General features: G+C 47.8%; 1 protein-coding gene and 1 long non-coding RNA gene across 2 annotated transcripts; both read left to right on the top strand.

Annotated features, from left to right (window-relative positions):
* The first annotated feature begins 74 nt into the window (after positions 1-74).
* On the top strand, positions 75-12,906 carry dvl3b (dishevelled segment polarity protein 3b). Its single transcript, XM_085431065.1, has 15 exons — positions 75-464; positions 1,922-1,991; positions 2,450-2,583; positions 2,668-2,759; positions 2,853-2,997; positions 4,193-4,289; positions 4,980-5,049; positions 5,374-5,513; positions 5,601-5,677; positions 8,402-8,469; positions 8,554-8,634; positions 8,706-8,840; positions 10,064-10,231; positions 10,322-10,489; positions 10,637-12,906. The coding sequence occupies exons 1-15, from the start codon at positions 301-303 to the stop codon at positions 10,927-10,929; spliced, it is 1,902 nt and encodes a 633-aa protein (XP_085287191.1). The 5' UTR covers positions 75-300; the 3' UTR covers positions 10,930-12,906.
* A 6,493-nt stretch (positions 12,907-19,399) lies between these two features.
* LOC146694788 (uncharacterized) lies at positions 19,400-26,444 on the top strand. The gene is made up of 3 exons (XR_014914947.1): positions 19,400-19,881; positions 24,924-25,126; positions 25,213-26,444. It is a non-coding gene; the product is annotated as an uncharacterized LOC146694788 (long non-coding RNA).
* Positions 26,445-26,639: the final 195 nt, after the last annotated feature.

Below are 26,639 nucleotides of genomic sequence, written 5' to 3'. Positions count from 1 at the left end.
GTGCAGGTGTGTGTGTGTCATCATTTCTCAGAGTCCAGATATTCTTTTTATTTTTGCCTGTGTTCATTCAGCTCTTATTCTGAAGGGTCCGAGCGGAAGTGTGTTCGTGCGTGTGTGTGTGTCTTGACGGCGTCGGGAGGAGACGGAGCATCAGACACGCAGAAGCTGGACCGACACATCTGGACCGAGAGCGAAATCTCTGGAGCGGAGACGCGCACGAACGGAGCGCGGGCGCGCGGACAGGTGCACAGCTGTGTCTCCTCAGCGTCATCCCGTGACCGCCAAGCCGGGCTCGCGGGCATGGCGGAGGAGACCCGCGTCATCTACCACCTGGAGGACCAGGACACCCCCTACCTCGTCCGCATCAACGCGCCCGCGGAGCGCGTGACCCTGGCGGACTTTAAGCACGTGCTGAACAAACCCAACGTGAAATTTTTCTTCAAGTCTGTGGACGACGACTTCGGGTGAGTCACGTGGTCCGTGCGCTCATTGATCCGTGGTCGGGTGAGTGTATTGTTCCCGTCACGCGATGTTTGTTATTCTTAAGGTACAATCACCCTCCTGCGCATGTCAGGGTGGAGCAGCTGAAGCTGACCCTCAGCAGCAGCAGCAGCAGCAGCAGCAGGACCTCAGGCACCTAACAGGGAGCGCCCCCCACCTGCCTCCTGTCCAGGTGGAACAGGTGTTGTCCCCTCAGAGCTTGAGGTCAGAGGTCAGCCTGGAGCCGCGCCTTTGGCGCCATCGGGGGTGCTCCGCCCTCTTTGCAGTCCTACACTTGGAGAAACCTTAAGGTGGCAGCAGCAGAGCCCGGTCAGAGCCTGGTGCTGAGCTGCTCCACCCGATGCTGCACCTGTGGCCTCGGGGTCAAAGGTGGGCAAGTCCGCTGTACCGCACGTGTGCAGCAGCTGTGGTGGACAAGGCGGAGACTGGGTGGTTCTTCCTGACAGGAAGTTCTCTGGAGAACATGTTGCTCCGCTTCATCCACCCACTTTCAAATCTGTTCACATCTGTGGTGTCCCCGTGACATCGGGCTCCCCAACATGTTCCCGCCCTCCGGTCTGAGGGTGGCGCTCCGGGGCTCCTTCTGCACGTTTCACTTACTCTGGTTTTTGCTGTTTTCACGTGAAAGAGCTTTTATGGAGCGGCGCTGTGACGTGGGCACGCTGCAGCAGGTTCCACGCCTCAAACTCGTCTTTGTATTTGTGTGGTTGTAAACCCTTCTGCACACACAGGTCACAGTCTGTGCAGTTACACACTGCTGTGTGTCCAGCAGTCCAGCCTGTGTTTCAGTTTGAGCTCTCCTCATTTTTATTCACTCATTTACTCTGAACCGCTGATGAAACAACTGTTTAATAATCTGAGCTTCTATAATCCCACACACACACACACACACACACACACACAGGGCTTTTATGACAGACTGTACGGCTGCGTGGAGATGCAGAGCTGGTTTCAGGGCTCGGATTATAACCAGGTTCAGGTTTGGGGGATGGTGTCTGTGACTATGTGTCCTCACAAAAATAGGCAGACCAGCACATGTGTGTGACCCCTCTCAGCTGATGCTGCGATGATCGATTGTTCTGCTCAGTATTGATCTGTGACTCTGAGTGTAACAAAGAGGAGGAGAACACCCGGCGGGGTTTGTGTCCCCGCCACAGCTGCAGTAATACTCAGATTGTGAATATGAGATGTATGTAGCAACCATAACACCGCCCACTTTAGACCCTCAGCGTTGTTGTCGTGATGTTAGTCCAGTTTGTTTGCATCTCTCTCCTTCTAATTGGCTGCCCCTCACAAATATGAGGTTTTGATAGCAGGTGGGTGTGGCTTTTGTCTACCTGATATGCCCACATGTACTATTAGATATTTTTAAAGTACTTATGTTTAATTTTCTTTCATGGCTAATCCTGATGTGTTACAGGGTGGTCAAAGAGGAGATCAGCGATGATGACGCCAGGCTGCCCTGTGTGAACGGACGGGTCGTCTGTTGGGTCAGTAACACACGAACATGGTACAGCTGAGTTTATGAGGACTGTTGACGATGATTGAGGACAAACTCTAAAATCGTTCCTTTGTCTCAAAACGACACAGTCAGCCAAAGCACACACCTGCAGGCACACCTGCATGCACACCTGCATGCACACCTGCAGGCACACCTGCATGCACACCTGCATGCACACCTGCAGGCACACAACAGCTTTTTTCAGTCACATTAAAAGACTGAAAACACATTTTGTTGTGTTATTTATTGGATAACTGGAAGACACTGAATGGATTCTAATTAGAAGCTTCCCCACTCTTAAACCTTTATTACAGAAAATTCTTTGTCCCCACAATGTCAGTTGTAATTTGTGTCCTCACAGTGGTGGTAAACAGGCACAACTCGCACACAAACACACACACAGGTGTGTCCTGAGCCTTCAGGTGTTCATCATGTCTCTCCTTGCAGTTGGTGTCATCAGACACCTGCCAGCTGGATTTCAGAGGTTCAGATGTCCAGTCTGTGGTCACGCCCACCAATTTAGCCCCGCCCCCTATAGAGAGGACAGGTGGTATCGGAGACTCCAGACCGCCATCCTTCCAGTGAGTACACCGGGGCCCAGAATGCAACACGTGTTGTAGTGCAGGCCTCAATGCTGACAGGAAGTGATGTCATGTCTGTCTCAGTGCTGCCACTGTGAGCCATGATGAGCTGCAGGGGTCAGAGGTCAAACCTGCTGTTTCAGAGAGGCTGCAGAGGAAAGATGTGGGTGAGCAAGGTAAGATGCAGAGAGAGAGAGGTGTCACCTGCACACCTATTAAACAGTGACAGGCATTTCCTGCCATCTGCTGATTGGCTGTGGTCTCTACAGGTGATCGCCTGAATGGCCACGCCCACTGCCCAGCTGATAAGAGGGGGGTGGAGCCAACAGGTGGCGGCGACAGTTCATCGACCCAGCAGAGCAGCGAACTGGAAACAACCAGTTTCTGCTCCTCTGAGGAAGACTCAGGAGGAAGGTCAGTCTCACTCACAGACACGCCTACCTGTACCTGTGAGGACCCTCAGTGAACTCTGACCTCTCGATGATGCTCATAATCAGCAGGTTAACACTTTCCCTCTGCTTTAAGTATGTAAGGTAAGCTCATGACATCATCAGCAGACCTCGCTGTGATTGGTGGGTTTGCTATGACATGCACTCGCCGCCCTTGGGTCTGCTTCTTCTGCTCCAGTAATCCTGTTCACACGCCGCTCTCCTTCTCCTGCTCTGATTGGCTGCTGCAGGTCAGGTGACTAGCGCTGCAGTCTGTATTGTCCCGCAGATAAAAGCGTCCCAGCTCATCCATGAGCAGAAATAATGTGTTCCCGCCTCTGTCCGTCCGTTTTTGCAGGTTTTCTCTGGATTTTAGATTTTTTTTTAGTTTTAAATTTGAGCCTCGCAACATTTTTATGAAACATCGCTCACAGGTATGTGCATGTCACCTTTCTTTTAATGATCATAGTGATAAAAATAATCATGTATTTATTTGGACTTAATCTGTGAACAAATGATGTTTATTTTGATGACTGTTGTTAAACTTTCATCAATAATTTTTAATATTGATGATAATAATAAATGACAGCGACGACTTTTAGTCTCACTTCCTTTTATTCATTTTATTAACATAAAATCAGACCTTTCGGACGTTTCCAAAAACAGACAGTGAGTTTATGTCCAGTGAAGGTAACAAAGTGATACCCTCGGCACAGCGGTGATGCTCTGTGGCGTGAGTCGTGACACGCTCGTTTCCCACATCCTGACCAGACAAAGAAATTAGTTTGGCGAGGAAACGTTTCCCCCCGAGAGCCGACTGAAGCTCAGCCAGCGAGGCTCGATGTACAGCAGGCGTGGCCAGCTTCAGCTTCCCGATGACGTTCCTAAGCCAGCATTCGGGATACACACAAACACATATACACATAAAGGGGGAAACAGGGGACTGAGAGAGGAGCCGAGACAACAAACAAGACACAACAGATCTCAGTGAAGGCGCGTGGGTTCGTGCGTCCGCTTTCCTTCAACACATCGAGCTTTTTTCCTGTTTGTTTGTACAAATATTGACATTTTGTCTTTAATTTTTCCCGACTGAGTGACCACGCCCAACCACACAGGTATCTGTAAGCTGTGAAGTCAGTCGGACTGAACCAGGTGTGCTTCCCTCTGTGACATCATTTCAGGTTCAGCCAATCAACAGAGCAGAGCAGCTCCTCACCGCGTCTCATCAGGCGTCAACGCCGCCGCCACCGGAAACCCAAAACACAGCGGATGGAGAGGGTAAACACACACGCACGCACGCACACTGACATCAGATGGCGTTATTGACAGAGTTCAGACACTTCCTATTTTTTCCTGTAACAAACGACTTGATTGGTCGGAGGCCATCGGCGCCTCCTCAGCTGTGGCGGCGCTGCACAGGAAACAGATGTGAGTTTTCAGGCGACCTGTGGGAGTGTGCAGGGTTCAAAGGTCAGACAGACGGACCAACAATGGTCAGGGTCACTGTGTGGAGGCCTGTGGGGTCTCGTGCGTTGGTTACCATGGTGACAACATTCCTGCTCTCAGGTGATTTGTTAATCCTCACAGGTCAGGTGACAAACCAACTTCAGTGAAAGTCTTTTCTACTGAATTCTAATGCAGCGGTTCTACTCACATCTGCAGGCTGGTTTTTGCCTCCTCGTACCTGTGCGCACACGCAGGTGCTTTAATGTGGGCGGTCTTTGTGACCAAAGCCGTCTGACCTTTGAGCTCACGGAGGTCAGAGTCAGTCATGTGACTGGTCCAGGCTGACAGCAGGTGCCGCTGATGAGTCGGTCAGCTGACTCAGGACTGCGGACACCTGTGGACTCTGTCAGTGACGTTACCTGATGAACTTCCTGTCTGAGGGGGCCGTCCTTCACCTTCCTCTACTGTCTGTCTGTCCGTCCGTCTGTAACTGTCTCCTCTCTCTGTCCGTCTGTCTGTCAGTCTGTGTCTTTCAGCAGTGTCACTGACTCCACCATGTCGCTCAACATCATCACTGTAACTCTCAACATGGGTGAGTACGCTTCAGTACGGGTGAGCGCTGCTGCCGATCACACCGTAGCCCCGCCCTAAACCCTCCCCTGCTTCCTGTTTCTCTGAAACTCCAACTGGACCAAAAGTAACTTGCTGCTTGTTCAGTCACAGCTGGAAGCACGAGCTGAGCAGCACGCTCATGCAGGAGCACAGTCAGAAGTCGCCTCCTGCAGGACATTAGAGAGAACGCAGGTTTAAGAAGCTAGAGTTATTATGGAGCGGCTGTTAGCTCGCAGTGACAGGGATGTTTGCACGTAGCAGCAGAGCTCAGGGTAACCCTGCTGTGTGCCTGCCTGTCTGTCAGAGAGGTACAACTTCCTGGGCATCAGTATTGTCGGTCAGAGTAACGACAGAGGGGACGGAGGCATTTACATCGGCTCCATCATGAAGGGCGGAGCGGTGGCGGCGGATGGACGCATCGAGCCGGGAGACATGCTGCTGCAGGTGCCGCTCATGCCGTTTAATCCGCTTCCTGTTTTAAAGGTGGTGGTGAGAAGGCTCACGATGCTGTGTCGTATGTGTGTCCGTCAGGTGAACGACATCAACTTCGAGAACATGAGCAACGACGACGCCGTCCGAGTCCTCCGAGAGATCGTCCACAAACCGGGGTGAGACCTTTTGCTTCATCCGTAAGTTCGCCATGGTAACCAAGGCCGATCACGTGGTTTAAAGTCAGCTTTGATTTATCTGACAAATGAATCCGTGCGGGAGCTCAGGTGTTTTTCCTGCGTCGCAGTGGAGACGCTGCATCAAAGGAACGCTTTAACCAGACCGTGGAGTCTGTCAAAGCGGTCAGCTCCGAGTTGGGGTTCATCCGATTCTGCTGCTTTGGTCTGAATGAAATTAACAGCAGGTGCTCTGAGCTAGTGTTCGCCAATCTTTTGGAGCCACGGCACATATTTCACATCAGAAAAATCCATTACAGTTACTGTTTAAAAAGGTGGTATTCAGAATACAGTTACTTGAAATGAATGGATTACACAACGGTCTTTTCCTGTTTCATAACTTAGGCTGTCCCCTCTCCATCTTTGGTAATTTCATGCCAGTGGAAACCCAAATAAAACGCTCATTGAGAGGCTCTAATGCCTGTACAGCCTTACCTAATGTCCACCTGCTGTTACTCGTTTATATTAAGATTTAAACATCTAGTTGGTGTTGGTGTGGAGAGTAACCTTCAGTAATGAATCACACAGCAATAGGACATTTATGTAGTTGTAAAAAGCATGATATTAAGTAATCCAAAGTATTCAGAATACGTTACAAAATACATTTTGGGGCATGTGATCTGTAATCTGTAGTGGAATACATTTTAAAAGTAACCTTCCCAGCACTCCTCCTGGATGGCATCTACGTACCATTGCTAGAAGGTTTGATGTGTCTCCCAGCACGGTCTCAGGACCATGCAGAGAGATGGGCAGTTATGGGTGGACAGGGCCGTAGAAGGCCCTTAACCCATCAGCAGGACCGGTAAATGCTCCTCTTTGTAAGGAGGAACAGCGTCCTCAGAGCTACAGACCTCCAGCAGGACACTGGTGTGAATGTCTCTGACCAAACAATCAGAAACAGACTAACGAGGGGGGTCTGAGGCCCCGACGTCCTCTAGTGGACCCTGTGCTCACTGCCCGGCACCGTGGAGCCCGACAGGCATTAGCCATAGAATACCATAATTGGCAGGTCCACCAATGGTGCCCAAACTTTCCACAGACGAGAGCAGGTTCACTCTGAGCACATGTGACAGATGTGAAGGGGTCTGAGAACGTTATGATTTCATACTGGGTATGGTGGGTTTGGTGATGGGGAGAATAGAATCACATAAAATAGAATAGCCTTTTATTGTCATTGTGCACATACAATGAATATTTTGGGCAGTCATTGGCTGTGCTCTGCCGTCACTGATGGTCTGGGGAGGCATATGGTAAATGGACTGATTCTTATATAGTGCGTTTTTACTCTCCTGGAGTACTCAAAGCGCAGTACTCCAGGTTACAAGACGAACTGCCAACTCTTGAGACACGGTCGCCCCATCCGAACGAGAGGGGCACAGGTGGAGGGAGCAGAGGTAGTGATGGTGGAGGACTTTGAATACCTGGGATTGACCATCCACAGAGAGGTGAAGAGGAGAGTGCAGGCAGGGGGGGTGGGTGGAGGTGAGTGTAACCGAAGGAGAAGTTTGTTTGTTTTCTTTTTATTGAGCATCAACAATGTAGTACGAAGATATACATGTAGCAAGGCCACAATGCTCCTTCTATATATCTACCCCACCCCAAGAACATGTTGGACAGCGATCCAGAGGGGAAAAATTTAAATACATAAATGAATAAAGTGAATTTAAATGAGGTGCAAGGAAATTCACCATATTTGAAGATGTGCACTTAAAGGGAAGTTTGCACAAAATTAATCACAATCACACAGAAAAAGGATGTACGGCAGCTGTCAAGCATCTATCAGGTGGGTATGGTTTTAATTTTCTCTAAATGTTTTAGCGATGTATCCCAAACAGCAAAGAATCTCCCCTTCGACCCCTTGAGAGCGTACTTATCTTTTCCAGCTGTATGAACTGTGTCAGGTCACTGAACCACAGAGCTGCTTTGAGTGGCTTCTTTGACTTTCAATGCAACAATATCCTTCTGCGTGCAAGCAGTGTAGTGAAAGCGATTGTGTTTTTATGACTTCCTTAATGTTCCATGTCCTCTATCTCTAGCACCAAATATACCCATAGCTGCATTGGGTTGAAGCTCAACATTCAATGCTTCAGACAGTGTTTTGAAAATTGCTTTTAAAGTTGGACATGACCAAAACACGTGTTAAATCTGCAGAGGGATTTCTACATCTCTCACAGCTTGCATCTATGTTTGGAAATATTTTGGCCAGTCTTGCCTTGGAGTAATGAATGCAGTGTCAAATCCTGAACTGTATGATGTTTAATTTGGCACAGAAAGTGCTGTTGTTTACTCTTAAAAGAGCGCTCTCCCAGGTCTCCTCCTCTAAGTCCACCCCCAGCTCATCCTCCCAGTCCGCTTTGATCTTTGGCATTGTTATTCTGAAAGGAGGCTATACAATTACTAGTTCTTCAGATTAGACCTTTAGGCTTAAATGTCAGGTTCAACAGATCATCTACAGCAATAAGTAGAGTTATATTTGGAAAGTCAGGGTTATGATGCTGAAGGAAGTGGCGAACTTGAAAGTATCTAAATAAGCTGAACGAGGGAGGTCAAGTTTGTGTGACAAATCCTGAAAACTTGCCAAGACACCGTCTATGTACATGTCAGAGGCTGCTGTGTGAATAAAGTTACAGTTTGAATAATGACCGATCTGTGTCATCTTCCTTTCAGTCCGGTGACGCTAACCGTGGCAAAGTGTTGGGATCCGAACCCGCGAGGCTGCTTCACGTTGCCGAGAAGTGAGTTATCGTCGGTATTTGTTTGGCACACAAGAGGTGTTACATAAAGTAAAATGATTACATGACACATCCAAATCTCCACAGGCGAGCCAGTCCGTCCCATCGACCCTGCTGCCTGGGTGTCTCACACCGCCGCCATGACGGGGAGGCTCCTCCCACTATACGGTATTACACCCACCATCCTCTGCACCTCCCGTCACCTGTCCATCAGATGCTAACCTGCTACTTTTTTCCAGGCGTGAACGAGGAGAACCACCTCAACATCCACAGTGACATGACCATGGTTGTCAAGGCGATGGCCAATCCCGAGTCTGGCCTGGAGGTCCGAGACAGGATGTGGCTGAAGATCACCATCCCCAACGCTTTCATCGGTAAGAAGTCCGGCTCATATTTTGGTCTGAATCCTGGAACCGTGACCTTTAACCTCTGATGACCATCATGTGTGGGTTCAGTCACTTAGGAAACCTCATCGTCTCGTCTTCACGTACTCGCTCTTCGCTCTGACCTGGTCTCCGCCCTCAGCCGATCCAGACCGTCCCTCCACTCTGTGACTTTTTACACCACCAATGTTAGAGCTACGAATGACGTCCGTCACACACAGTGGCCCTTTGTGTGGTACCCTCAGCTCGTTTAGCCTGCGAGCCAGCGCGGTTTACCGGGACGTGGCCGCCGGCCGAACCCACACTCCCCTGTAGGAGCAGGCGCTCGCTCTGGTATCCCCGTGTTGGTGTTGTTCCTGAATCGTCAAAGCTAACGTTGGTCTGGGTTCAACATGGCAGGTGACCTGTCACGTTGTTGTGATGTCATTGTTTTGGACCATGGGAACAGCACCGCCCCCTTTTTGGGATTTTTTTCCCGAGGGGACAGCAACAGGTTTTTTTCCACATTGCTATGACATCACAACAATGTGATTGGTCACTGGCCATGTTGAACCCAGACTAACGTCTTGATGCATTCTCAATCATCCAGGAAAGTAAATCTCCAAAATGTTGGTCCAAGTGACTTCTTCAGAGAAGACTGAAGAAGTCACCTGGATGAGTGACGAAACGTTTCTCCCACAAAACGCTACGTCCAGATGAACAGAATCAACTTTTTGGAGAACCCAGACTAACGTTAGCTTTGAAGTTCCAGATGCGACAGCAGCTAGCAGTACTAGCGTAAGAGTACGGAGAGGTATGTCGCCCGCGGGGTACCATGGTAGCAAAACCATCATCATCAGTGTGCCAGGCATTTTTTAACCACACTGAAGTGTGCGGGTCCCGAGATAAACCCTTATCAGCTTTGAGATGAGCAACTAAGGTTCTAACCAATGAGAGCACAGGATACTACACTGGTAGTAAATACGCTGGAGGGTTACCTAGGCAACCACAGTGTGCTAGCGAGGAGCCGTCAGACAATGAATGGCGCCCTGTGAGGACGTTCACTCCACGAGGCTCGGAGAGCGAGCAAGTACCAGTTAGAGCTGGTTCTGGTTCCAGGAACGTTCCTCGGATCCCCGCAGAGCTTTGGTGGCTGGACTGCAGCGAGGGCTGGTTTTAGGAAAGCGGGAAGTTATGTGTGCCTCACCTTTGACGGCCTCCCTCCGCCCCTGCAGGTTCAGACGTGGTGGACTGGCTGCACCGCAACGTGGATGGCTTCATTGACCGACGCGAGGCTCGCAAGTATGCCAGCAACCTGCTGAAGGCCGGGTTCATCCGACACACCGTCAACAAGGTGACCTTCTCCGAGCAGTGCTATTATGTGTTCGGAGACCTCTGTGGAGGTGAGGGCAGGAAGTTAAAACCATTTCATAATAAGAGCGTGAGTTTGAGGTTTCTGCTGCGCTGATCATGACTCTGTGCTTCCTCCTCAGACATGGCTGTGATGTCACTGATGGATCAGGAAGGAGCCTCCACACGAGGGTCTGACTGCGACCAGCTCACCTTCCCCTACCAGTACCCCATCCCCCACCCCTACAGCTCCCCCCACCCGCTCCACCAGCTGCCGGCCCTTGGAGGAGGAGGAGGCCCATGTAGTGAAGGTAACAAACGTGCTCGTGTACAAACACTCGCAGTGGGTTCTGATTGGCTGTTACTGATCAGCTGGCCGCTCTTGTCCAAATATGGTCGCTGTGAAATGACTGACATCATGATGTCTGAAGTAATGATGGTTTGTTGTGACCTCACAGGAAGCTGTAGCAGCGGCTCGAACTGCAGCGATAATCAGGAGGAAGGAGCAGGAGGGAGCGAATTGAGAGCCTCCAAACAGGAAGCGAGTGCCTCTCCTGAGAAGCGTCTGGAGGCGGAGCCTCTCAGTGACAGTCGTGTCCAGCGACCTCTGAGCTGCTTTGAAGACCTCCTGCCGTCATCTAGAGGTCAGCACCATGACCTTCCAACAGCCCAGCCTGGAGTCTCCGCCTCCCGCCAGTCCTTCCGCATGGCCATGGGAAACCCCGGCGACTTCTTTGTGGATGTCATGTGATCACATTGGGAACTGGAAACATTTCCGTGATTATAAACTGTTGAGTTCGTAGTTTGAATGAAGCTGATTCAGGAAAGTTTGCTCTTCGTCATATTTAGATTTTATTTATGAACCTCCACTGTGAAGTGGCACACCTTTGACCTCACCTGCCTCCAGCACTGTCCAACCCGCCATCCTCACGTGTTTGAAGATCGGAGCAGCTCAGAGGCCGGGAGTGTTTGATTTGATCCGTTATCACGTCAGGACCTCGCTCTGAGGCTCTTCTGTTCTCCATCGACGCGGGGTTCTCTGGTTCCTGTCCGTGAGGATGTCGCAGAGGGAAAGCTGAGCTTCGTCTCCAGAAGTTGCTGGATGTTGAATCGTGTGCCGGGTTGGGCTCGACAGGAGATCCAAACCGGAAGCAGAAGCAGGTTCAGGTCAGCGAGAGGAAACGGGAACTAACTGCAGATACGCCCTGCCAACCCGGCTGTCGTCCGCAGGCCTGCAGGTCCAGCAGGTCCAGCAGGTCCAGCAGGTCCAGCAGGTCCAGCTCACTGACGGTTCCTCGAGTCCGTGCTGACCCGGTTTCCTGCGCACACTTCAGCTGCTCGTGTCTTCGGGTCACTTGTTTATTAGTGACAGCAGAGTGAATGAGACGTTTGAAAGTATAGAAAAGCATAAACACCAAACCTGAAAGAAATAAAAACCCAGTGAAACCAGCAACATGGTCGGAGGATGGTCCTTCTTGCTCCATCACAGCTTTCAGAGAAACGCTGTGTGTCCTTTGCAGACATTTGAGTTGTTTAAAACAATAAAAGTCTTTGAAATGTGTGAAATGCTTCTCTCCGATCTGCACGCTGAGCTGATTACAGTAGGCTGTTTGAACGATGGGTGGCGCTGGACAAAAACTACAAAACACAGAGGCCTCATGGGCCGTGAAGGCTCTGTGAGACAGGTGAACACCACCCAGAGTAAGAATCTGGTTAGATACCAGTGTGTGTTACCTGGCTTCATGGACAGATAGAGCTGGGTGAAAATGTATGCTATGTCTTCTGATGATACTGCCTAAGGGAAGCATGTATAATGTAGGGCAGAGCTGGTCAGAATTGTTTTGTTATTTTTTATTCATGTGGATATAGTGCATATGACATAAATATCACAAGTTTATTTTTAAAACAAAATAAACGTGTTATTTTTCATGTGATGTGCATTTATAGACATACATGTTCAATATCCACATGAATAAAAATAATAAAGTAACTTATTCATTTATACCGGTAGTGTAAAAGTCAAAGACTAGGAAATATTTTCCACGTGTGTGACCAATAAAGGTTATCTTATTATTTGAAAAAACAATCTAGAACATGTAAAAACAGAGAATTGTGTCAGGTGACCCCGAAGAGCTTCAATCTGAACTTTTCCACTCAGAAACAAAACCTCTTTCATTACTGCGTTGTAGTGAACACCAGTGGTGGAGCGGGGGGGGGCTTAAGCCCGGGTCTTTTTGTCAGAGGCCCGGGGTCTTTTGGAGTGTAATTTCTTCATAGTTAGATGTCTGGCTGACAACTGTATAAAACAAAAAGTACACACAATATTCGAAGCACATAGTGCACACTGTGGGAATTTACGACTGTGTGTAAATCCCCCCTGATATTGGTATGATCCGAGCTCAGGCACTAACCGGGGCGGGGCAGCTGCTGCCTACGAGTGCTCTGTTAGAGAAGCGCAGACAGAGGAGAGCTGAAGTTTGAGCAGGTACCAAAGCAAATCATTCGTACTGTACAGATAATGTAAATATGACGGTGCATCACTAAAGATTGATATGAAACTGATCACTTGACCCATATTACGTTACTCGCTCTTCAAGTGAATCAACAAATGGCGAAATGAAAAGCCGAACAACAACAATGCTGTTTCTTTAGAGAGTCTCAGCTTACGTGTGTTTATTTCATATTTTCAGTTGTTTCCCTCCACGGCTAAATAAACTCTCTAAACTGGTTTCAGTAATGCACTGATGTACAAGCATGGACATAAGGAGCTTCTTTCAAAGAAAAAACTCTGGCAGATGTTATTTTATATATTAAGCTTTGTATGTTGTTCAGTATATTTCTATGCAAAACAAGAGGGGTTTCAGTACACAGCAGGATATTCACAGTTTAAACCAGATATTTACACTTTATGGAGAAAACAAAACATTTTTACTGTACAACATCAATTTAGAGTCAACTTTTGTTTTAGATAAATATTGAAATATCTTTTGAATTAGTTAAATGTCAGAATAAAGAGAGACAGAGCTTCTATTTTTATCACTTTCATCAAATGTAGGAGTACATGTACACTAAGTTTATTGTAAATTAATAAGAAACTGCAGACGATTCCATTCTGAGCTGAAGAAGCTTCTGATTGGTTCGTAGAGTCCATGTGAGTAAACTGGTGGTACAGCTGTGGATGCATATAAGGCAAAACACAGAGCCTGTTTCTGTGACATGGGAACATCAGGAGATGTCAACAAAACACCAGGAACAGAACTGTGGAGCTCCATAAGTGTGGCTCAGTTTGAATACAAGTTGGTGCCATTTACAAGAAATACAGACAGTTTCTCTCTTTACTCTTAAAGTTAACAAATATGTTTTTATATTTATCTAAAAAATAAACATTTAGTCTGATTTGATGTTACAATTAAAAAAGTGTTTTTATCTGAAGAGTTTGTAAATATCTGTATAACTGTATATTTGATGATTGTCAGCACAAAGAGGAAGAGAGGGAACAAGAGCAGGTGAGACTCACATGTTAGTCAAATGGTTGTTTACCAGAAGTATCAGCGTATCACAGGTCCTCATGTATCTCGTACCTCGTGTTTCTTTTTAGGTTTGCTATTTTTCAAATTCTATATTTATTAAGTTCTGCAGCTTGTTTGCACAACAAGGCTAAATAATTATATAAACTTTGGTAGAATTAAAAAAATAAGTGTAGTGCAGGTCTATGATGATTTTTAGTGCTGCTATCATCTAGTTCTGATTCTGGTTCTGTCTTGGTTAAGTCCTCAGTAGTCCTGATTTTGCACTTGGCTGTGGCTCAGGGGGTTGGGAATCGCATCTGTAACCGGAAGGTCGCCGGTTCGATCCCTGGGCTCTCTGTCCTGGTCGTTGTGTCCTTGGGCAAGACACTTTACCCTACTTGCCTACTGGTGTTGGCCAGAGGGGCTGATGGTGCGATATGGCAGCCTCGCTTCTGTCAGTCTGCCCCAGGGCAGCTGTGGTTACAACTGTAGCTGCCTCCACCAGTGTGTGACTGAATAGTGGCATTGTAAAGCACTTTGGGTGCCTTGAAAAGCGCTATATAAATCCAATTCATTATCATTATTAATTCCGGATCAGTTCTGGGTCTGGTTGAATTGGGGTTTAGGCCTTGTGTCTTGATACAGCCCTGACTTTGTTCTGCCTCGCTGCTTAATTAAAAAACTAGTTTAAGGTGTCCTGCACATGTGATATATATTTTTCCCTATATGAAGTCATTTTTTTAACAAAACTCAAAACAGAGCCTGTGATATTCTGGATTAGGCTCTTAAAAGGATCAGGACAGAAGGACGTGGATAGGTGCCTTTATTGAACAGCAGGACATCACACACTAACTTGTTGTTTCTTAGCGGTGCAGAAAACTACCCTTTTTTGTTGTTATATATTGGTCAACCAAGAACTAGCCCTGTAACAGGCACTTCTGTATTTTACCACTGGGGGGCAACAATTCACTCTATTACATTCCTCCCCTTTTAGATTTGTAATTAAAGTAAGCAACCCTTTAAAGAATGTATTTCACTGCCCCCACCAAAAAGAAATATTCTGTGGCCCTTACGAACAAAGAACAAATGTAGCCATTACTTTTATTATTAAACTGTTCACTTCTAAAATAACTGGCAGTAAATAGCTAAAACATAACTCTACATTTTCAAAGATTCAGTCTCTTTGGGGGAACTCTGCGTCTTTCTGGGTATCTGCGTTCCACAGATGGGCTTTGGGTGGTTTCTGGGGTGGATACTGGTGGTTCATCGGTTGTCTGTTTAGGTGGTTCAGGAGGTAAGGGGTGTGATGTTAAAATCCCAGGTGGACTTGGTGGTATCTCTGGAACAACACTGTCCATAATCACTTCTGGCCGTCCCTCTGAAACCGGTGAAAATATAACTGGGGGTTTCTCCACAGTCTGTCTCCATGGTAACAGGTGATCCACATGTATTGTGCGTGTTCTCTGTCCCTCTTGTATCAGGTAAGTAACACTTCCCATTTTCTTCAGAACTGTTCCCTGAGTCCATTTTGTTTCCCCCCCCGAAGTTTCGGATACGCACAGCGTCTCCCTCCGAAAAAACACGAACAGGTTGGGTTTTGTAATCATGGTGTCGCTTCTGCTCAGACTGTTTCTGTTCAATGTGTCTGCTTAGTTCAGGTTTCAGCAGGCTGAAGCGAGTCCGGATCTGACGTTTCAGGAACAACTCTGCTGGTGTACGACCCGTCACAGTGTGCGGTGTACTGCGATACATGATGAGGAAGTTTGCCAAACAATGACTGAGTGGCAATGTGGCCTTACCATCTGCTTCCAGCACATTTTTCATCAGGGATCGTTTCAGGATTTGTACTGACCTCTCTGCTGCCCCGTTTGATGCAGGATGATAGGCAGGAACAGCTGTGTGTCTGATCCCATTTAACTCCAGAAACTGACTGAATTCCTTTGACACAAGTTGAGGTCCATTGTCTGAAACAAGCTCTTCTGGAAGTCCATATGAAGCAAATAACCCTCTCAAAACCTCAATGGTGTTGTGTGAGGTAATGGATGGCATAGGGAACACTTCCAACCATTTTGAATGACTGTCAATGACAACTAAAAAGTACTGCTTGCCTTTTTCAGCGAAATCAATGTGAATCCGTTGCCAAACTCTCTCAGGCCACTTCCACGGATGGAGTGGTGCAACGGGTGGTGACTTCTGTACAGCCTGACAGACTGAGCAGCTTTGAACCAGTTCTTGTATATCACCATCACAGCCTGGCCACCACAGGTAACTGCGAGCGAGTGCTTTCATACGACAGATACCTGGATGTTCATGATGCAGGTCTTCCAGCACTTTCTGTTGGTAAACCGGTGGAATGATGACCCGTTGTCCCCAAAGAACACATCCTTGTTCTGCTGACAGCTCGTGTCTGCGTGTAAAGTAAGGCTTAAGTGATTCGTCTTGCATATAACTTGGCCACCCATTCATGGTGTAGCTCCAGACCTTGCTGAGGATTGGATCCTTCATGGTTGCTCTCTCAATGTCTTTAGCTACTATTGGTAGCTCTTCCACATGTGAGAAATAGAAGATACTTCCCTCAGCGGCAATGTTGTCTGGCGTATTCCGAGGTAGACGTGACAATGCATCTGCATTAGCATGTTCAGCTGATCTTCTATATTCAATGTCATAATTGTATGCCATTAGGATAAGAGCCCAGCGTTGCATTCTTAGTGCAGCGAGTGTTGGGACAGCTGACTTTGGCCCTAGTATAGCCAGCAGTGGCTTATGATCTGTTATGAGGGTGAATTTCCTTCCATACAGATATTTATGGAATTTCTTTACTCCAAAAATTATGGCAAGGGCCTCTTTTTCTATCTGGGCATACTTTCGCTCAGCTTCAGTTAATGTTCTTGATGCGAAAGCCACAGGCCTTTCCTCTCCATTTTCCATGACATGAGAGATGACTGCGCCCAATCCATAAGGTGATGCATCGCAGGCTAACTTCAATGGCAGATTTGTGCTGTAGTGCACCAACACTTTGTTCTGCAGCAGTAGACTTTTTGCATCCCTGAATGCTTTTGCACATTCCATGGTCCAAATCCATTTAGCATCTTTTCTCAACAGGTTATGCAAAGGCTGAAGAATGGTGGATGGATTTTCCAAAAATCGACTGTAGTAATTTAGAAGACCAAGAAAGGACTTCAGTTCAGTGACGTTTGTTGGTTCTGGTGCATTTGCTATGGCTGCTACCTTTTCCTCTAAAGGATGCAGACCATCCCTGTCAATACGATGTCCCAGGTACTCCACACTGCTCTGAAGAAAATGGCACTTGGAAAGCTTCACTCTGACACCATGCTTCTCCAGACGTGTGAGTACTTCCTCCAACCTCTTCAAATGATCCCTTTCAGATGAAGCAGTGATGAGGATGTCATCCAAAAAGCAGGTGACATGCTCCATCCCCTGAAGGATTTGATCCATCACAGACTGGAAAAGAGCCGGAGCACTGGAAACACCATAGCTGAGGCGATTGTACTTATAGAGACCTTTGTGTGTGTTGATGACCAGATACTTCTCTGATTCTTCATCTAACTGTAGCTGCTGATAGGCATGAGAAAGGTCAAGTTTACTGAAGGATGTTCCTCCAGCTAAAGTGGCAAACAAATCTTCAGTATTTGGAAGTGGATATCTTTCCTCTTCAACACACTGGTTGACACTGACTTTGTAGTCACCACATATCCTAATTGTTTTGTCTGCCTTTGGCACAGTAACAATAGGGGATGCCCACTCACTTTTCTCAACCTTTGAAATAACCTTCACCTTTTCCAATCTGTCCAGCTCCTTTTCCACAGCTTCTTTTAGTGCATAAGGAACTGGGCGAGCTTTACAGAAAATTGGTGCAGTGTTTGGTTTAGTGTGGATTCTAGCTTTAAATCCCTTTATGCAGCCTTGGTCATCCGAAAACACTGCCTGATGGCGCTGAATCACTTCTAGTACTCCTGGCTTTGCTTCTTTCTGCACCAGTACCTTGTGTACTGTGAAAATCTGTTTCCAGTTCAGCTGTAGTTTCTTTAACCAGTTTCGTCCAATCAGAGCTGGTCTGTCTCCCTGAACAACGATCAGTGGTAGGGTGATGTTTTGAGTCCCATACTGTACTGGTAACATAATATATCCACGCACAGCAATGTGTTGGCCTGAGTAGGACTTGAGCTTTAGCCCACTGGCTGGTTTTATAGGGAAATGAGTGAGATGCATCTGATAATACTTGTCTGATACCACCGACACTGCTGATCCTGTATCCAGCAGCATGGTGGTGTTCTTGTTCCCAAGCGCAACATCCACTGTGTATCCCTTCTCACTGGAGGTGATGGAGTACATTGAATATACTCCAAAAAGTTCAGCTTCATTATTCCTACTTGAGCATTCATCCTCAGTTTCCAAATACTGAGTTTGCTGACTGAATTTTTTATTCCTGCAAGCACGTGCAATGTGTCCTATTTTTGCACAAACATGACACTTTTCACTCTTAAATTTGCACTCACGTGCTGAATGCTTTCCACCACAACGATAACATGGTTGCTTCATTCCTGTGTCTTTTTTAGGTCCCTTCCAGTTCTTTGGCTTGTTATTGCCCTCTTGCCTGTTCTGTCCTTTCCATCCTTTGTTGAAAAAATTTGGAGCATTTGTCAAGGCATTTACGTGGTGAGGGTCCTGGCGTCCTGAGAACTCCATCGTATTTTTCGAAGCGAGTTCCATGGATACGGCAATCTCACATGCACGTGGAAATGTAAGATCCTTTTCCGATAGTAGCTTGCGCTGCACAGCATCAGAACGCAGCCCACTAACAAAACGATCCCTCAGGGCCTCATCCAAATATTGTCCAAAATCACATGTGGCTGACAACTGCCTCAGGGCGACAACATAGTCAGAAACTGCCTCCCCTTCTTTCTGGTTACGTTTCTGAAAACGAAAACGCTCAGCTATCACCACTGGAGTCGGCTTATAATGCGCACTTAACGCCCCAGTCAGCGCTGCATATCCCATGGTACTCGGTACCCTCGGAGACACAAGATTCTTTAGCAGCCTGTATGTATCTGCTCCGATCACAGAGAGAAACGTGCACACTTTCTTCTCATCGGAAACATCATTTGCCAACATCCATTGCTCCAACCGCTCCAAATATGACTCAAAATCTTCCTTCGATTCATTATACTCTTCAACACGACCCACATGCATCGCCATGTTAGCTCACCAAAAGCTGTTCCGCTGCAGCCGTGAAGAAAACGTCTTGATTTGTCTTTTTCTTTACATGTGAACACAGCCCTCCTACAGCCTCTGTCACGCTGTGGAAATCTTTAGAATCCTCGTCGCCAGTTGTGATATTCTGGATTAGGCTCTTAAAAGGATCAGGACAGAAGGACGTGGATAGGTGCCTTTATTGAACAGCAGGACATCACACACTAACTTGTTGTTTCTTAGCGGTGCAGAAAACTACCCTTTTTTGTTGTTATATATTGGTCAACCAAGAACTAGCCCTGTAACAGGCACTTCTGTATTTTACCACTGGGGGGCAACAATTCACTCTATTACAGAGCCAATTAATCTTTCAGTCATTTCTAAACCCCCCCCCCCCAAAAAAAAAATAAAAAAAAATCCCACATACATACTACCCTTTAGGGCTAAGCCCCGGGTGTTTCAAATGTCTGGCTCCGCCTCTGGTGAACACGTTCTCCCACGGTCACCCTGAAGCCTAACCTTGGTCTTTGGGGACCCCTGATGTCTGGGCCCGGACGGTGACGTCACTGGCTCGCGTTCACGGTTCGCTCTTTTCTGCTGGGACGCGTCCCAAACCGTTCAGCTGCCGCCTCGGGCTCCGGGAGCGGGCACGGCGGGGTCCGGGACGCGCCGGTGTTCGAACCACACCGACACCAGGCCCCGGGCCGCTGGCACAGGGAGCCGCTGGGGTCCCGCAGGGCAGGGAGTGTCCCGGGGGAGGAAGGCGGTGCTCTGAGTGGGACGCGGCCGGCGGGGCTCCGTCAGCTTACGCGGAGCTCCGCCGCGGCGCAGACATCTTGGCACCGAACGGTGAAGACGGAGGGTCCGGTCCTGACGCCCCGATGGATCGACGGCGAGGCTCGCGGTCCAGGAGGAATCCTCGCCGGGAGCCAGCGGCCTGTCCGCGGGGCCGGGGAACACCGGCAGCGGTCCGCGCTCTGCCCGTGAGTCCGTCCGTCCGCACTGCAGCGGTGGCTGACCGCTGCGGCAGCGCTAGCAGCAGCTGCTAACGGCTAGCTCCGAAGCAGCCGTCAGAAATCCCGGTTTTCGCTCCTGGCGCTGACCGCTCCCGTCTTTCCCGCCTGAGCTGCGGTGTACTGTCCACAGTGAGAGCCGAGGAGCCGCCCTTCAATTCGGCTCACCCATAAGGAAGCTTCGTGTAAGACAAACGAACCTTTTTAGCGTTTTTATGTGTCGCTGTCGTCGATAAATACCATTCTCGTGAGCGGCGCCGAAACCTACGTGACTGGGTAGAAACATCAGTCCTCCCGTCCAGGTACAAATAACTGGGGGGACACACGAGGCTGCCGAAAACAGCGGCACAGCCTGCCGTTACCGGCCGCTAAACGATGTGAAGGGTTTCCTTCGCCATCCCGGGAAATTTAACACCAACGTTAAAACGGAGATTTCTTCAATGGAGTTCGGAGTGCGCCCCTTTTAAGGTTTATCAGCGGGTAACTGCAGGCTGTCAGCGTACATTTTAACCTTCAGTGTGGAGATGTTCCTGTTGTGTGCACATATGTGAATATCAAAACGCCTTTTCGTGTCTACGATTAAAATAAATATGTCATATGAAACAATAAAAGGGGAGAACATGTCCGCCAGCATTTAAACGCTTCATCTTTATAATCTGAAGCATCCGCACGGAGTGGTGTAGCTTGACGTTTACAGGGAAACCACAAATGCATCTTCATATTTATACAAACGAGCTTTCTTTAGAAAAGATGATGTATATTTATAAGAAGGTAAACTGACAGCTGGTCTCTGCGTGTGAAATTAAAATAATGATGGACTCTGCTTTATTTACGACGCTCTGTTCAGGTGCTGCTCTGACAGTCAGATTTCAGAGTGTTCAGCTGCCTGCCTGTCATAAGGATTACTGCGGATTCATTTCCAGCTGAGCGATGTTTCTGTGCATGGATGCCGAGGTCCACATTTCATGTTGCAGTTTAACATTATGTCATCAGCTGGCCAGGGATGGGAACTGATAGGAATTTAGCGATTCCAGTATTGATTCTCTTATGGATTGTTTTTCACCAGCATCACTAAGACATTACAGTCATGTAAATGAATCACACGCTGTGGGTCGCATGTTTGAGCGTGCTGAGGTTTCCTTCTTCTTTGTACTCGGTAACATATTACACAGAACACTTCGTTCTACTATTCGTTACTTTCATGTTCCTCTGTAAAATGATCTGAAGCGCTTATAATCACCATCTAACGATATAACCATGAGGCTACAGCCCCACATAGCAGCACGCACCTCTCTCAGGTCTTTTTCTTAGTACAGGGGTGGGCAACTCCAGGCCTCGAGTGCCGGTGTCCTGCAGGTTTTAGATATCACACCTGAATCAAATGATTAGTTAATTACCCGGCTCCTGGAGAACTACAAGACAGGTTGAGGAGGTCATTTAGCCATTTGAATCAGCTGTGTTGGATCGTGGACACCGGCCCTCGAGGCCTGGAGTTGCTCACCCCTGTCTTGGTACAACGCAAAAATGAAAACCAGCACAAAAAGCGGTCGCCACGGTGATTCTGAACAGGTAGAGGAGGCTGCAGCCTGACGGCTCATCTGTTTGTTACCTGGTGCACTCTGGGTTCTTGGCTAGCTCAGCATTAACATGCTGTCTGTGCAGTTGCTTGTAAAGAGTGAAGTTGTGTTAGCAGCAGACTGCAGTTTGTATCTCGCCCTTTTGTGCAATAAAATAAAAGTGACGTGCATATCCACGCTGGAGACTGCACCGCCGTTTTCCTCCTCCGACACGCCAACTAAAATCAGCTGATCATAGCACGAGTGCAAGAACCGATAAGCGGGATCGATAGCTCAACGACCAGGAGGAATGGAGTTTTCCGAGTCGGGAACAGTGCCCTCTGCTATGTGAAGTGTTTCCCAGGCGCTGCCTGTAATAACTTGCGCCCTGTTCTTGTCTGTGCAGCTGCAACTCTCCGTTATGATTGGCTCTGACTGACGGTGTCAGCACCTCATCCACGATTGCGGGGGAGGTGTTGATCTCCAGAGCTTGTCACCATGACAGCATGCTCAGAATCTTTTACTCAGGGCAACCTAGCATGATTCAGGGCTCGAAGTCATACTCCGAAGTTACTGTAGCCCCTCCCCTTTTAGACAGCTGGCTTCTGATTGGCTGACCCTCACAGGCATCTGTATGGTGCTTATGATGTCATATAGATCCCAGAGTAGAAAAGTCTTAAACGGCCCTCACTGTTCATCCTCCAGCAGTAACCATGGAAACGTGTTTCCATGGTAAAGATGTTGGAGTGTTTCCACACCCATACAGGATGTAACGCAGCGAGCCCGCTGAGGTCATCCATACAGATTCATTAATGTTGATTGATTACTGATCGATCCGGCCCAGAACTGAAACCAGGAACACCTGGTCATGTGACAGCTCGTCAGTAGCTGTAAATGCAGAATGAACCTAATCTGTGACGGTCAGCTGGGGTCAAAGGTGAGACGCTGCACCAAACGCTGCTTCCTGTGATTGCCCTCTGCAGCGCTGTCACTGAAGCATTCCGAGGTTCAGCTTTCCATTTAATCTCGAATCCAGCCATCTGTCTGATGACGGTGAGTGGAGGAAGCTCGTTGTACCGTCGGCCGTTTCCCGTGGTTACCGCAGCCTCGCTTCACTCTCTTTTTGGATGCTGAGTCTGCGTCAGGAGGCGGGGCTGCTTCGATGTGAAGCTGATCGTTTAGATTTAAACTCTGATCTCACGGTTGCACCACGACTCTCCTGGACCAATCAGAGGCAGTGTGGAGTCACACGGTGTGCTGTGCTGTTCGATGGTGATCAAGTCAAGTCAACTTTATTTGTCAATTCTGCCACATGTACAGGACATACAGAGAATAGAAATTTCGTTACTCTCAAACCCTAGTGATTAAAAAATGCGATGGAGCCCTGAGGCAGGTGCTCTCCCACCGCCGTTGCAGAGCTGCGTGCTGAACGTGACGCTCTGCAGCTTCCTTCGGTCCTGCAGACATGCAGAGGGAGCCTGTTGCTAGGCAACAGCAGCAGGGCTGCGGCGCTGATGGAAAGCTCAGTGAGTGACGCCGGGCTCACAGGTGAGCTCGCTGGTCCAACCTCCAGCCGATGCACAGCGTCTGCTCCGACAGGCCCGTCAGGACCTCGGGTATAATGGAGACGTCTGAGCGCAGCGTTCGAACAGCTGGAGCGGCAGCGGCGTGGACGTTAGTGGATCAAACACGTAGCGCACTCTGACCCGGACGACCCCGATCACCTCGTGTTCAGGCTGAGGAGGCAGTCTCAGATGACGGAGAGCTTTTTTTACGATGTTGGCTCAACTGTGCGTGTGCATCGGGGTCTGTAACGATCACCGCGGTGTCGGCCATGTTTGATATCTGGATACAGTCAGGTGCAGGTGACAGGAACAGGAACCCCAGAGTGCTCACCTGTCCTGTTCAACCACCTGAGGACTGACGTAGCGACGCCAACCCGGCGACCGTGCGGTAAAACCCGCCGCTCAGCTCCACAGGTCACGTCTGTGGAGACGTGACCTGTGGAGACACTGAGTTTTTGGCACGCTGCTCTGACCTTTTATTACTGAGTGTTTCTGACATCGAGCGAGTGGTCGCGAGCTCTGACCACATTCCTGCATCGCTGCACGGATGCCGTCAGGAATCATGGCAGATCGGGGCTGGAGGACATTTCCTCTTTAAGGGAGGGCGTGACCGAAAACTGCGGCGCTGACCGACGTGTTTGGAGGTGTGGCATATGTATCGAACAATACAAATTTAAAAAAATTTTTTTTTTTATTTTATCAACTTTTCTTCTGACGATGCTGTCTGTCTTAAGCGCTCAGTGGATCTGCGTTCGACTACTCCGCCTAGGCTGCACTGTCGAGCGCAGATCCACTGAGCGCAGCACAAGCACAGAAGCGAAGCTCATTGCAACATGGCAAATTTATTCAGATTTTGGTTTTCATGTGACGTATGACCCTGAAGGTAAGCGCGTCATGGACTAAAGTAAAACAGTATGTTGGATGTGCCATGCAATGCTCAATTACATGGGTGGGAACTAGTGCGTTAGCGCAGTTAGCTCGTTAACGTGTTGGTCGTCCAGCCCCACGCACAGGGCGATCCGCGGTAGCTCGTTAATGGAGATTTGCCGTGTTGTGGCGTTAACGTCATTTCAGATTAACGCTGACAGCACTAGTGGGAACACAACGAATATGACTGCACATTTACTCCGACATCATCCTAGTGCAAAGACAAGTGGAAGCAGACAAAAACAACAAGCAGCATGCTACAAACTTTACCCGAGTCATTTAGACAGCTGTTAGCACAGGATTCTCCTTATGGGGACCTGATATGTTTAATATGCTGCTGAGAATATAGCCCAGAAGAAGCGTATAGTAGAGCTTTTATTTTGAAAGAGCCATTTCTCTGTAATAAACTCTCTTTTCCAAAGATGAGTGATTCCTCCATCAAACTGTACTTTTGAGTTAAAATATATATTTATAATTTTAATAAATGTCAAATTAAAAAGGTATGAACATTTTTTGTATCGAAAAAATATCGAACCGTGAATTTTGTGTATTGTTGCACCCCTACCAGTCAGCTATCGAGCTGGTGGGTAGCAGACGTCTCTGAAAACGTCGGAGCACTTTTGCAAATATGTGATATCTTGATAAACCGAGCAGATATTTGAAGGTTACACAGCTGCATTCACGCGAAAATATGTAAATTGTCATTGTTGGAAACTGGAATTGGCTGAGCTGCGCTATGAATTCTGGGATATGGTGGGCCACGAAGGACGCACCCGACCCATCCTTCAAATTCGGGGAAATAAAGGGCGTATCTGTCGGCCGCATTTGAAGGAGTCGACGAATTGGGACAGCCTTTATCGCCTGGCTGTGACGTAATCAGCCTTCAAATGCGGCCTCCGAAGGATGCAGCCAACGTTTTGGGACACAGCTCCAGTGTGTGGTTTGTTTGTTTTTTCCTAAACAGGAAGGGGCGTGTCCCATGGTGCCGCTGTGCTGCTGCTGCGGCTCTGTGGTTTTTTTAGGTTTTGATTTTTGTAGCGTTGGACAAGAAAATCAAAACCTAAAGAAAATACAGCGCTGACAGAACTTCCTGCAGGGGGCGCCAAGCACCAGGCTGCTGGACGTGAGGAGGTCTGCACACTTCCTGTGACCTTCATCAAGTTTCAGGTGAGAACAGGAAATCGTCACATACACGCTGAATTTCACTCTTCATCATCTGCTGCTGATTAACTCCTCCTCTTCCTCCTCCTCAGGTTTTGTGGCTTGTTCAGGTGTGACAGTCTTGGAGGCGTCGCTGACCTTCGGCGATCACGCCACAGCTGGATGTTTGAGGCTGATGTGTGCACTTCCTGTTTGTGATCGCTGTCAGAGCGTTTCCATCTTCCTCAGTAAAGCAGAGTGAAAATAAACTTTCCGAGTGTCTCAGTCTGTTTACGTGAACCCGCCCATCACGCTGACGATGTCATCATGCTGATTAGACTCCTTTGATTTGACATTGCAGCCTGTTTCAGCCACCAGTGCTGACTGGTGCTGGACCAGTGAAAGCGGCGTGACGCGTGCTTACTCACAGTAGACTGTAAATAAAAGATGGACTCCAGGCTGCTTTGATCCAATCAGAAATGACAGGATGGAGTCATCAGCTGACGCTTGGTACCACAGATACCTGCGCATTAGTAACATCCAATCAAAATCCTTGAATTTCACTAAAACTGGAGCTCCGCCTTTGTGGACACTCTGTACAGTAACCTCACAGCAGCCATATTGTTGGTCACATGATGTCATTAAAAACAGCACAAACACGTCCAGTCCTGATATCACAGCAAAGCGTGTAACAGACACGCAGTCCACAGTGTCCATTTCATGCTGTGACCCTCCAAATGTGCAGTAAGCTGCAGAGCCAGCAGAGGGAGACATTTCAAGCCAACATGGAAATTATGACGTGAAACATTCAAACAGACATTAAAACTTTTACATGTAAACACAGGTTAGCGTGTACACGCTTTGCTGTAATACTGGGTTGGTCCAGAGGTCCACACTGCAGATACTGCAGATGCTGTGTGTTGAAATGCGGAGTTTGAGAAGAGCGCAGCACAAAATCAACTGACTGGTAATGTTCACGGCTTGTAGATGTGTGCGAAAGATCTTTTTTTTAGAAAGATCTTTTTTTTAGAAAGATCTTTTTTTTTTCTTTTAAAGCTAAATTACATTAGCACATTACACCTTGACAACAATTTGGCATCAACACTTGGAACAATTCATGTAAATAAAAAGCGTAAGACCTCTGTTCTGTTTGGATAAGTGACCATTAGCCACAGCAACATTTAATGGTCTCGCTGATAAGAAAACGCTTTTTATGTGCGTAGATAAGAGTCTAGTCATGGGTTATTGTTAATTATTTTATGGTCTATCCTATTTATACAACTGTCCCTTATTTGTAATGACTGATTTTGAAAGGAAGATTTTAAAAATCTTTCACTGTTCCAGAGTTTTGAGTGATTTATTTTTTTGCCTCATGTCTGCCACAGTGTTTCTTTTTTCTTGTACTGAACATGGACTGCATCACGGATAAACAAAGGCACTCCAATCACAATATCTGACTAATTTAGTCATCCCGTGCAAAGCAAAACATCTGCAATAATAAATGAGGCTATCTAAAAGAAAAACCCTGAATAAATGAGTG

Source organism: Copadichromis virginalis, linkage group LG14, assembly GCF_057382275.1.
Source record: "Copadichromis virginalis isolate Kocher_CV1m ecotype Utaka linkage group LG14, C_Virginalis_male_GT1.1, whole genome shotgun sequence".
Lineage (NCBI taxonomy): Eukaryota > Metazoa > Chordata > Actinopteri > Cichliformes > Cichlidae > Copadichromis > Copadichromis virginalis.
The sequence above is the reverse complement of the archived record's forward strand: the minus strand, read 5'-3'. Positions and strand labels throughout refer to the sequence as shown.

Bases quoted from the DNA above. Each gene is read 5' to 3' on its own strand.
- dvl3b (XM_085431065.1), top strand. From the start codon at position 301: ATGGCGGAGGAGACCCGCGTCATCTACCACCTGGAGGACCAGGACACC. The intron at 8,635-8,705 runs GTATTACACCCA...ACTTTTTTCCAG, and splicing joins GAGGCTCCTCCCACTATACG to GCGTGAACGAGGAGAACCAC. The intron at 10,232-10,321 runs GTGAGGGCAGGA...CTTCCTCCTCAG, and splicing joins GTTCGGAGACCTCTGTGGAG to ACATGGCTGTGATGTCACTG.